This window comes from Passer domesticus, chromosome 6, assembly GCF_036417665.1.
Source record: "Passer domesticus isolate bPasDom1 chromosome 6, bPasDom1.hap1, whole genome shotgun sequence".
NCBI lineage: Eukaryota > Metazoa > Chordata > Aves > Passeriformes > Passeridae > Passer > Passer domesticus.
The window spans coordinates 12914978-12927355 of NC_087479.1; the positions used below are offsets into that span (position 1 = coordinate 12914978).

At 40.3% G+C, this 12378-nt stretch overlaps 1 protein-coding gene across 9 annotated transcripts in view; it reads left to right on the forward strand.

Moving 5' to 3' along the window:
- Window positions 1-11331, forward strand: part of BCL11B (BCL11 transcription factor B) — a 92042-nt gene extending 80711 nt beyond the window's left edge. For 4 of the 9 annotated variants that reach the window (XM_064423429.1, XM_064423433.1, XM_064423430.1 and 1 more), the window contains one exon: window positions 8675-11329. In XM_064423429.1, coding sequence (XP_064279499.1) covers window positions 8675-10686 — 2012 coding nt within the window. In that variant the 3' untranslated portion in view covers window positions 10687-11329. Of the gene's footprint in view, window positions 1-8674 lie in introns of all 9 variants that reach the window. The other 5 variants (XM_064423428.1, XM_064423432.1, XM_064423426.1 and 2 more) reach the window with 3 other exon arrangements.
- The last annotated feature ends 1047 nt before the right edge of the window (window positions 11332-12378 follow it).

Consider the following 12378-nt stretch of genomic DNA (forward strand, 5'->3'; position numbering starts at 1 on the left):
TTTTCACTATTTTATGCTGCATGTTTGTAAAACATCTGTTCAGTCTGCTAGTTGATGTTTTAGGTTCAAAGAAACTATCTAAAAGACACAAAGCTGTTTAGATGCTAAAGGTGGAGTTAGTTGAAACTGTTGTATCACAAAGGGCTAATTTAAAAGTTAACTCATTCACTATTGATCTTTTAATATTGATTTTCCTGTTTGCTTCTTACTTTTCACACTTCTCCCTTCCTCTGCTTTATAAATTGCCTTTGCATTTTAGATTTAACACCAATTAGGAGAAGGTGTTCAGAGATGACAAACATGTTTTTTATCTTCCATTTAAATTGTGCTTCTGGGTAAAAATCCCTGTGTCACAAGTTCCAACTTCTGCAACCCATTTTTCTTTCCTTTTCTGCACTAAGTAAAAGCATTTCTTATACTTCTGTAGGCTGAACTTAACTTCCAGTAAGCCAGAAGCTCTTTTAAGGAATGAGAAATTGGACATCCAGAAGGAAGTTGCCCAAAATGCCTATTGACATTTTATACCTAAAAATATAATATTACCATTTTGTAATGCACTAGAAATTAAACTGAGCTGTACATTTGGTTCATTTATGTGAATCTGGCAGTACAGATCTGAGGTATGATTAAGTCTCACAGAAAATGGGACCATTGAACGCAAGCTGCTTCAGCCAAAGGTCACCCATGTCCATTAAGAAGCAGGAAGCATCTGTTTGTGTTATGCATGGCTGTAGTCTGCCTGCAGCCTCCTCCTTTTTTATAACTATAAATGCCAGAAAGGACATATAATATGCTTCTGGGGAAAGTTCAATGAAAAAAACCAAATGAATTGCAACTTGGTATATTTATGTAAGTCCAGTTAAGATCCTTGTTAGTGACAAGCTGGTAAGGCTTATCTGGAAAAATTTGAAAAAGTCTGCATTGGTGATCATCACAACTACTTTGAATTCATAGCAGGGTAATTCAAATCAGAGTTTGGCAAGGTGTATCAGCTTGATATCGCTAAGACTTTCAAGGATTCATGATCTTTGTTCTTGGAGTTCTGAAAGATTGGCTGTAGATAGCATCACAGTCTGACTTTTCAGCTCTGTATTGGTAACTAATTCATTTGGTTTTCCCCTCATTTAATAAAACAGTTAATTTGGCAAAATAGATATTTATTATTACAAGAGTGACAAAGAGATTATTTGCAGTTCTGCCTAATAGGAAAAAAACGACTGTTGTAATTGCTTCAGAAAATAAAATAGTTTCCCAAAAGTGGGGCAGCACTTAATCCACCAAAACTAGAGTTTGACAGTTGGCTTTAGCACAGGAAGAATTAATAGTACATTGGTAACAGTAGTGTAATATTAATATTTTTTAATATTTGTGTCAACCAGTACTACTGTAGATATTTTCCAACAGGTAGAAAATGCTCTCAAGAATATTCATATCACTAATCAAAATCAGTGCAGAGAACGGTAGGGTCTTGTGAGGTGTGTAGGTTCTCTTGGCATAAAGCTTCTTGCATAATCTCTGTTGAGAGCTTGCAGTCTCACTAGTCAAGGTAGAAAGAGGATGGGGAAAGCTGTAAAATATACAGGCAGTGTGTGGGAGAAGAATATTACATGAAGTCGTGATTTTTCTTCTGTTGAAGATGGCACTGGAGGAGATAGGCTATCAAGAGGCAAGGTAGGAAAAGAGAACAGGGCCTTGTATGGGAGGAAATGGGATTCTGTAAGGATCCTGAGAAGTAACACCTCACGATTACTTATTTCTTCAGACACCCCTGATTTTCCATCCACCTCTTAAAAACATTTCATTTTTGTTTCCTTGTCACATTCTTTCCTTTCACTGACCTCATCCTGAGATTCCCCATTTCCAGATGATGACAGGCCCTGTGGCCCCTCATGCTTGGGCTTTTACACCTAAATCTTCATCTACTCTTGACTGAGATGCACTTCAGGTTGGCTGAGATTTACAGGAGACCAGGGCTGTTTATCTGAGCGTAGAATTGGAGGTGCGTGGGTTGTGAGACTGCAGGCGACTTGTTAAGTCATAAAATACCAACTTTAGCTCCCAATTGACACTAACTTTATGAACTGTTGGTGATAGTCCCTGTAACCCTCAGCAGGATGTGCTGCAAGACTCTCTTGAGCCCTTTCTTTAGATGAGGCAGTATAGGGATGGATGAACTGTGTTAACTCTGGGGATGGAATTGTGCTTGTTTTTCATCTTCAGTTCTTGCTGCCATCAAAACAGAATTAATGTTAAGAGAGGTGGAAAGAGGTATGGGACCTTTGTGTCTGTTATTTAAAGCTAGTGACTGGCATTGGACTGGCAGTGGTGATTCACACCCAGACTTGGACCCTACTTTACATTTCTGTCTTAATTTTTATTGAGACTGTCAGTCCTTCTGAAATGGCAGTAGCAGCACTTTCAAACAGCTCAGTGAATGTAAGCAGGGAGTGTAAAATTCTCAGTATTGTGTGTGCTTAGATAGTGTTTAGCCTATTATAAACATAGGTGAGTAAAAGTTCTTGCTACCTTGGAAAATTTAAAGTTATAATATGGCTTACAAAACCCCTTCAGAATAAAAACATATATTACAGATATTTTTGCAGACCCAATCAAGCACCAAGCATGAACTGATATAGGTCACATAGCAGATCAACACTGCAGACACCTGAGAAAGCATTTGGCCCTTGTCTGGATGATCTGTCAAACTTATGATGATATATTTTTTTCACCATGCGACATTAAATCTTTCCAGTATTTAATACCCTTCTTTTTAATGTCAGCTGGTCTTATAAGGAGACTTGTTAAAATTGTGTTCTCAATTATGGCATTTTAATTTAATAATAATTCAATTAAAGGTGTGTTTTTTATGGAGCATCCATGCTATTTTTATTGGTATTATTAGAGTAACCATCATAATAACAAGGAGTAATTATTTAAATGTTCATTAAAAATCAAGTGATGGAGAAGAGAGTAATATTGGAGGAAAGATTGTAGGAACCTGATACATGTCTGTTCCTGAGTGCTACAATAAAAGGTGCCCTTTCTTTAAAGCTTGCAAGTTTCTACTTTTCCTGAACTTCTAAAGGTACAGTAAACCAGCATTAAAATTCCTTAATGTTTTTATTGCTGCTGTTGCAACTTTGTAAAATGGAACCAGAAACTTTATCTGGAAAGCGCTGCTAGAGGTAAGGAATGGCAGTGGTTATATGGACCTGACTGCAGGTCCTCACCACAGTCCTGGCAGGGCTTATGGGTGGGTGATTAAAATGAGGGGGAGTTCATTCCCTGTTACCACTAATGGAATTATTCAGGCATGCTAACGGGAGGATTCATAAGGCACTGGATGTCACTGTAGCTCAGCAGAAAATAATGAATTCTCAACAGTTCTTATCTCACACTGATTATTGTTTGATGGTATCCAGAATAACTAAGGATATTTTGAGGGAAATTTTTATCTCCAGGGTAAAGGCGCTCAGCATTCAGGGTACGTATAAAGTTATGTACCAACTGGGCAAGGAAGATCTGCATATCACTAAACGATACAAGTCAGACTGCAAGGGACAGATAAGTCAGGGATTCAGCAGACTGGTGCAGTGGGGGGGATGTCTACAGACCCTGTCTAGTCTTGTTCTGACCTGTGTTTTCTCACTGTCTCCTGTAAGGGCAGAATTTGGGAGGCAGGGTCTGAATTCAGCTTTGTTTAGAGCTGTTCATGAAAGAGAAAAAGGCTCATTATTGCACTGACATTTTGAATGGAACATAATCTGTCATGCACTAATCGAGAGAACACATTTTAATATTTCTGGAAAAGACCATCTCTTTGTCATAATATGCAGAAAAGGCAACAGTGTTCAATAAGTTCAAAGTTTACAATGACCTGCTTTGGGAGAAGATACTAGAGAGATTTTTAATCTCCCAGGTAAAAATAAAGCAAGATCTAATTGTTGGGAGTTGTACTCAGCAATTCAAATTGGAAAGGCAACATTTTTTTCATACTAAAAATAGTCAACATGGTCACTGACTACTCCAATACAAAGTGAATTCTCCTTCAACATTTCCAAATCAAACTGGGAGAAGGGGATGCTAAAAGACATAAAGTGGTTCAGCTGCAAATCCTTGGGTTGGATAATAACTGTGAGGTGCAGATTAACTTGTTTCCTGTGTTTTGCATGTACATCTGGGTAGGACAATATATTAAGATCTTAAATTGCAGGAAGAAAGATTTAGATTAGGCACTTGGGGAATCTTAATGATGGTAAAGGAGAGAAGGAATGAGGTAGACTTAAAAAAGATTGTAGGCTTTCCATTTGGTGGCCTTTGAAGCAGGATATTGGAGCAGCTGGCATAGATATGAATAGATTCATAGATATGGACGTGTGGTGACAGGACAAAGAGGAAACTAGAAGGAAGTGGGTTTAGATCAGATATTAGGAAAAAAATCTTTACTATGAGGTTAGTGAGGCACAGGAACAGGTTACCCAGAGAAGTTACAAATGTCCCATCCCTGGAAGTGTTCAAGGCTGGGCTGGATGGAAGTCTGAGCAACCTGATCTAGTGAAAGGTGTCCCTGCCCATGACAGAAGGGCTGGAACTCGATGAACTTTGAGGTCCCTTCCAATCCAAACCATTCTATGACTCTATTATCCTTTGGGTCAGGAATTGGATGAGGTCAAACCTTAGGATTTATTCCAGTCCTCTCATTCTTTAATTTCACAATCCTTCCTAGCCTTTAAATGGTATTTCTGAATACCTGAAATACCATTTCAGTAGGTCTTAGTAGGCTTCAGCCCTACAAACTTCTATCATGTCTAAACTGGCAGTATTTGTTTGGCTTTACTGTAACCTGGAAGCTACAATTGATTGCTCAGAAGTTGTGACCTGGATGTCTCATCTCTGTACATACACCCTGTCTACAAACTATTGTAAAACTAGAGAATTATACTTCAGCTCTCAGCCCTGAAATTCAAGCCTAGTTACAGATTGTAGAATTGAAACCATGTGCAATTCACTGAACAGTATTAATGAAGTCTTGGCTTGTGTTTGACTCTAAGCACATGAATAATTTCAACACTATCCAACAGAGCACTTCAGCCTATGCTTAAGTTTCACTGATGTTGATTACTCACATGCTCAAAGTGAAGCACATGCTAAAGTGATAAAGACTGCATATGGCAAATACTATATAGGTAGTTGTCATGAAGTGGGTATTTAGACAGACTTCAGTGCAGGTGGCAAGGGATTAAGATAGCTATATATCAAAAATAGCTTTATAACAAAGACTTTTATAGTGTAGGTGCCTTATTAAATATAAGGATCATTCTTGAGCAATACATGGCTGTTTCTGGGCATGTTTAAAATATTTAGCAAGTTTTTGAACATAAAAATTTTCAGAGTGGATCTTCAAAGACTTTTTGACATTGTTCTGTTCTTAAAAGTGAGCATCTACACTGCTCAGGGCAACTTTTAGGCAAGATAACCATGAAGTGATAATATGGTAACTAGCTTTTTTTTTTTTTTTCTATTTTTTTAAAAGAGGGAGTCTGGGGAAAGTCTTTGAGGGCTGTGAAAATACATATATATATAGGTATGCATATATGAACATTCATGAATCAGTCAGAGATTAGTAGCCAGGTAGCCTACAGTCAATTTTGCTGTTTTGCTGAGGTCTCCTGAAGAGGAGCCCTGAGGAACATAAAACAAACAAGGGAGAGAAGACCTATGGCTGCTAGCATATAAATGTTAGATCACTAGTAGCACTAATTTTGTCTTTTTGAAAGAAAACTAAAAAGGTGGGGACTTACTTTTCTCTCTTGAATTTAATGGAGGTGAAGTTTTGGAGAGCAAAACAAATCAAAATATCTTAGTTGTATGTAACATGTAATAGCAAGCATCCAGCCAGCTGCCATTTTGAGGGTAATTTTTTTAATCAGCCATTTCAGTTTTAGGTTGGCCTTGATCCTCAGCCTGCTCAGGAATTTTCCTTCTTACGTATGTGCCTTTTCTGAAGTAAACATGTTGCTGTTGTTGTCGCCTAATACACAGCTGCTTTCTGCCTCCTGTCAGTTCTTGAGCTAAGCAAAGAGAATGCATGCACATACACAGACACTCAGTCACTTTATTTTTTTAAAGAAAAAAAAAAACCCACAACAAAAAAAAGTGCATGCTGTGACTTTAAAAATGAAAGAATTGAACAGCTGTGGGTAATAAATCGATTAATTAGAGTGGATAAAGTGAAGGTGAAGGGTGCAGAGCACTCTTTAATTTGAAGATATATGACCTTGTAAGATGCTGCACTTCATTTGTTATTAGATCACACTTCGTAAGGGGCTTTATTAAAATCTATTCTAGGGTGAGCTGAGGTAAAACATATTGTTTAAAAAAGCTTTTGACAGAATATGTTATATACTTTAGTCTGCTTCAGTGATTTCTGTCACTTTTTATACTACACATGTTGCTGTGCAAGAAATGTTAAAGGTCCAGACATTTTCATAATATTTCTGTAAGAAACAGAAATTTAAATATTTGAAGTAATAATGGGAGCATTTACTGTTGCTTTGGCTGCAAAGCTGACATAAAACTTCCTAACTGCCTCAGTGCTGAGTAGATTTTTAAGGGATAATGTATGAGTTCATTTCCATGTTTGTATGTGGCTTTCATTAATGTCAATAGCAGTTACGGGGCACTTTTTTCCAAGCCAAGGGCATTTCCCAAACTTGGTTGTTTTTCCAATAGTGATTGTTAGAAATTAATCAAAGCAACTGTGTCTGGCCCATACAGACACAGAGTGTGGGGCCAGGGCATGAGTGCCACATCAGCCAAGCAGAAATATCTACTGGATTGTGTACATTTTTTATTGTCTGTGAAGAGACAGCTTCAGTTTCTTCTTCAAATCAGGGTTTGAAGCTGCTATCCACAGCAATAGCCCTACTAAATCAATAAGTGCATGAAGATTTGCACCACATTTATCACCTACCTTTGTAAATAAGTCTCAATCTGATACATGATTTTTCCTTTATGCTGTTATGGATGCATATTGGTTGATAAGATTAAATAAACTGACAGGCTGATATGTAGGCAGATAATCTTCTAGCCTCCTTGTCTAAGGTTTTGTAGGTTTTGTTAGCAGCAGTCATTCCTGCAACAGCCAGAAGAGGGGAATTAAATCAGCTTCTCTTGATGTGCCCAAGTTTAAATATTTGTTTTTTGGTTTTTGGGTTTTTTTGGTCTGCTATGAGTCATTCCTCTTTACAAGGTAGTTTCAATAATGTGGTTCTGTTCACTTTGCAAATGCTTTAATTTTCAAGCTCATGCAACAGGCTTTTGGGAATGGCAGTGCCCCTTCTAGAAAGGCTCTGTTAGTTCAGCTTTGGATTTGAGCTCCTGTGGAGGGGCTGAATCAGTCATTGCTTGGGTCCTGGCTCCGTCATAGGTTAGGCAGAAGCTTGTTTCAAGTATTGAGCTTTCAGGATGTTTAGTGCCTTTAGGTTCAGTGGGGTCATTGCTAGACAAAATGTGTGCTATCATAAACAAACAAGCAAGCAAGAAATTAATTTTTGATGTTCCAAAATGGTCAGGTTTTTTTTCAGGAAACCTCCAACTCATTTGAAAACAAACAACAAAACAAATCCTGGATCATGATTTTCAAGTTGACACATATTTATTAATTTATCAGCATCTTGCAGAGGCTTTGAAAAAAGGAGCGGGGGCAAGGAGGGAAATGCTTTTTGCAGATACCACATAGTTTACATTGTGCCCAGGACCGGAATTTTCTAGCTAGCAAAATTATGACTGTGATGCAGACTTGTCCACACCTGTCCTTTATGTAAAGCTGAATCAAGGTTAAAGGAATGCTTTCCACCTTTATGCAGCTGTTCCAAAGGCTAGAAAAGCAAACAGAACAGTGTTTTTGGCTCTGGTGAGCATTTCTGCATTGGAGGGCAGGCTCAGGCTCAGAAATTCTTGGGACGTGGTTCAAGCATGGCCCGACATTTGTTACTGTTAATTGCAACTGTGCTGTCGGCTTTGATTACCGGATGTTTCATTTGAGTGGCTTCTTGGTGTTTTGGCAAAAAGAACGTCAAAGTGGTTTATGCAAGGGTATGTTTTCCAAGCTCCTGTTGACTTGAATAGGACTTTTGTGGCTAAATAGCTACATAATATTTTAAAAATGGAAGTGCTGGCATGACTTAAGCATGTATAAATTAAATTCAGCAAAAACTCAGGGGACTGCTGCATGAAGTATATAAAATGAGAGAGTGAAAATGACACTGAAGGTCCTTACAGGTGCCTTGTAAAACTTACCACACCGCATTTTTCTTGGTTTTTGTCCGTAGTCATAAATCCCTTGAAACAAATTCCTTTTTGTGGAATAAACACATGAAAGGATTTGGATCCTTACACGTCATAAAAGAAGGTTTTATTTGCAAATTAGAGGATGTAAACCTATATAGCACAAATGCGTATGTGTGATATTTGTCATACATGTTAAGTGAATAAGTGCGGTGAGTAAATGTGCTGTTCAACAATTTATATCAGTCAATACGTTGCAATTAAATCCTTCTTTCAGAAATGCCAAGGAGGAAGTGTGTTAACAAAATAAAGTGAATGCCAACTGTATTTAAATGTTCTCTGCTGTATTATTTTTTAAGTGTTCTTTCTGTTTTTTCTTTTATAGGTAAAGATGAGCCTTCAAGCTATATTTGCACAACATGCAAGCAGCCTTTTAATAGCGCTTGGTTCTTGCTTCAGCATGCCCAGAACACACATGGATTCCGCATCTACCTGGAAACAAGCCCTTCAAACAGTTCCCTTACTCCACGCATCACCATCCCTCCTCCTCTGGGACCGGAGACTGTTGCACAGTCCCCGCTGATGAATTTTCTTGGAGACAACAACCCCTTCAACCTTTTGCGCATGACAGGACCCATCTTGCGTGAACACCCTGGCTTTGGTGAGGGTCGGCTCCCAAACACGCCTCCGCTGTTCAGCCCACCGCCTCGTCATCATCTGGATCCACATCGCCTTAGTGCCGAAGAAATGGGGTTAGTTGCCCAGCATCCCAGTGCCTTTGACAGAGTTATGCGTTTAAACCCCATGGCAATTGAGTCCCCAGCGATGGATTTCTCCAGAAGGCTTCGAGAGCTGGCAGGAAACAGTTCCACCCCTCCGCCAGTCTCACCCAGTCGCACCAACCCTATGCATCGTCTGTTGAATCCTTTCCAGCCGAGTCCTAAATCACCTTTTTTGAGCACCCCGCCACTGCCCCCCATGCCCCCCAGCAGCACTACGCCTCCCCAGCCTCAGGCCAAGAGCAAGTCCTGTGAATTTTGTGGCAAAACATTCAAGTTCCAGAGTAACCTTATTGTGCACCGGCGCAGTCACACAGGAGAAAAACCCTACAAGTGTCAGCTCTGTGACCATGCTTGCTCCCAGGCCAGCAAGCTAAAACGCCACATGAAAACGCATATGCATAAAGCTGGCTCCATGACAGGCAGGTCAGATGATGGACTGTCCACCACTAGTTCCCCTGAGCCAGGCACAAGTGAGCTCACTGGAGAGGGACTGAAATCCAGTGAGGCAGATTTCAGGAATGAGAGCGATCCTTCCCTGGGCCATGACAACGAAGAAGAGGAGGAGGAGGAAGAGGAGGAAGAGGAGCTTGAAAATGAGAGCCGGCCAGAGTCGAGCTTTAGTATGGACTCAGAGCTGAGTCGTAACCGAGAAAATGGCTCCAAGTCGCTGCCAGATGAGAAATCTCTTGTCCTGGGAAAAGTCATTGAGAATGTAAGTCTAGGTGCCATTCAGCAATATAATGACATGTTAGCTGAGAAACAGAAGAGGAGTAGCTTCATGAAAAGGTCCTCTGACCAGCGAGACTTGTGTCCTCGAGACCTCTGTCAGAGAGATCCAGGTGACGAAGACTCAGTGGTAGGAGAGCTGGACCGCACTGAGGAAGGTACGGTCAATGGAAGAAACTTTGGCCCGGGTGAACCCTTCCCAAACTTGTTCCCCCGCAAGCCAACACCTATCACGAGCCCCAGTTTAAACAATTCCTCTAAAAGAATAAAGGTAGAGAAAGATTTGGACTTGCCACCAGCAACGATAATACCTTCTGAAAACGTTTACTCCCAGTGGCTGGTAGGGTATGCAGCATCGCGGCACTTCATGAAGGATCCGTTCCTCGGATTCACAGACTCCCGACAATCCCCCTTCGCGACCTCTTCCGAGCACTCATCGGAGAACGGGAGCCTGCGTTTCTCCACTCCGCCGGGGGACATGCTGGACGGGGGGCTCTCAGGGCGCAGCGGCACGGCCAGCGGAGGCAGCACCCCCCACATCAGTGGACCCGGCCCCGGGCGACCCAGTTCGAAGGAAGGACGCAGGAGCGATACATGTGAGTACTGTGGCAAGGTCTTTAAGAACTGCAGCAATTTGACGGTACACCGTCGGAGCCACACTGGAGAGCGGCCTTACAAATGCGAGCTCTGCAACTATGCATGTGCCCAGAGCAGTAAGCTGACGCGCCATATGAAAACGCATGGCCAGATAGGGAAGGAGGTCTACCGCTGCGACATTTGCCAGATGCCCTTCAGTGTTTACAGCACCCTGGAGAAACACATGAAAAAGTGGCATGGAGAACATTTGCTGACAAATGACGTCAAAATTGAGCAGGCAGAAAGAAGCTAAGGCCCCCCCCCCCCCCAGTCTCCCACCCCGCCCCCACCTCCGCTAGGTTAAATTTCAGGGGTCTAGGTAACATTTTATTTGTACAGTTTAACTATTGCCAACTGAGAAAAGATGACCTAACTTGCCTCCGTAAACATAACTTAGCATAACTATGGTAAGGTGCCAGACTTTGGCACTTAAATATAACCTGTGTCTACAAAGTTCTATTAAACCCGAGGGTTGATTAAGGCAGTAAAAATTGTGGAGCCTTTTAACTGTGCAATAATTTCTGTATTTATTGGGTTTTTGTAATTTTTTGGCATGTGCAGGTACTTTTTTTATTCTTTCTGTTTAAATTTCTTTTAAAATTTTGTTGGGTATCCCTTTTTAATTTTACCCAGTCGTAGCCTGAGATTACTTGCATTGTAGGAGAGAAACATATCTTTTAAAATTATAATTTTTGGGCCGCTGCTTTGTTGAAATTTAAGCTAAGTGTGTGTAATTTCTTGTGAGGAAGCCAGCATTTGAACTGAAATCTCTCTTTTTTCTTTTTTCCCTTTCTTTCTTTCTTTCTTTCTTTCTTTCTTTCTTTCTTTCTTTCTTTCTTTCTTTCTTTCTTTCTTTCTTTCTTTCTTTCTTTTCTTTCTTTCTTTCTTTCTTTCTTTCTTTCTTTCTTTCTTTCTTTCTTTCTTTCTTTCTTTCTTTCTTTCTTTCTTTCTTTCTTTCTTTCTTTCCTTCCTTCCTTCCTTCCTTCCTTCCTTCCTTCCTTCCTTCCTTCCTTCCTTCCTTCCTTCCTTCCTTCCTTCCTTCCTTCCTTCCTTCCTTCCTTCCTTCCTTCCTTCCTTCCTTCCTTCCTTCCTTCCTTCCTTCCTTCCTTCCTTCCTTCCTTCCTTCCTTCCTTCCTTCCTTCCTTCCTTCCTTCCTTCCTTCCTTCCTTCCTTCCTTCCTTCCTTCCTTCCTTCCTTCCTTCCTTCCTTCCTTCCTTCCTTCCTTCCTTCCTTCCTTCCTTCCTTCCTTCCTTCCTTCCTTCCTTCCTTCCTTCCTTCCTTCCTTCCTTCCTTCCTTCCTTCCTTCCTTCCTTCCTTCCTTCCTTCCTTCCTTCCTTCCTTCCTTCCTTCCTTCCTTCCTTCCTTCCTTCCTTCCTTCCCTCTTCTTAAATGACCTTGAAGATTAGGAAAAACAAAATTGTACAGCGGATAACAATCTTTAAAATTAGCACTTTCTTTTGAAATTGGATCAAATACATAGCACTGACAATGTCGCTGAAGATAGAGGCCTTTTCTAGATGGATTTCAGCACTAAAGTTATGGCAACAAGAAAGACATAGATGCAGAAGGCTGCTACACTCAAACCCCAGAAACATTCTTAATTGTGCATTACTACAGGATAGTTTCTTCTTGTTAAAAGCTATGGCAACATAATGATGCCAGTTTGTCACTTTCTGGAGTGTTTTTCCCTCCCTCTTCCCCTCCTGTGACTCTTCCCAGAGACAATAAAAGTACATCTTGAGCATTTTAATATTATTTTCAAACCTCAGAGGAGCCAAATGCCATATTTTTTTTTTTCTTTTAAAACCACAAAATCATAAATTTGAATTTAGGACATCTACTTTAGTCCATATGTGCTGTAGTTGATTACTAAAAGATAGGAAAGTGTGAATTTCTCAATGAAAAGCCTCAGCTCAGGCATTTGGTTTATGAATAGGAATATTAG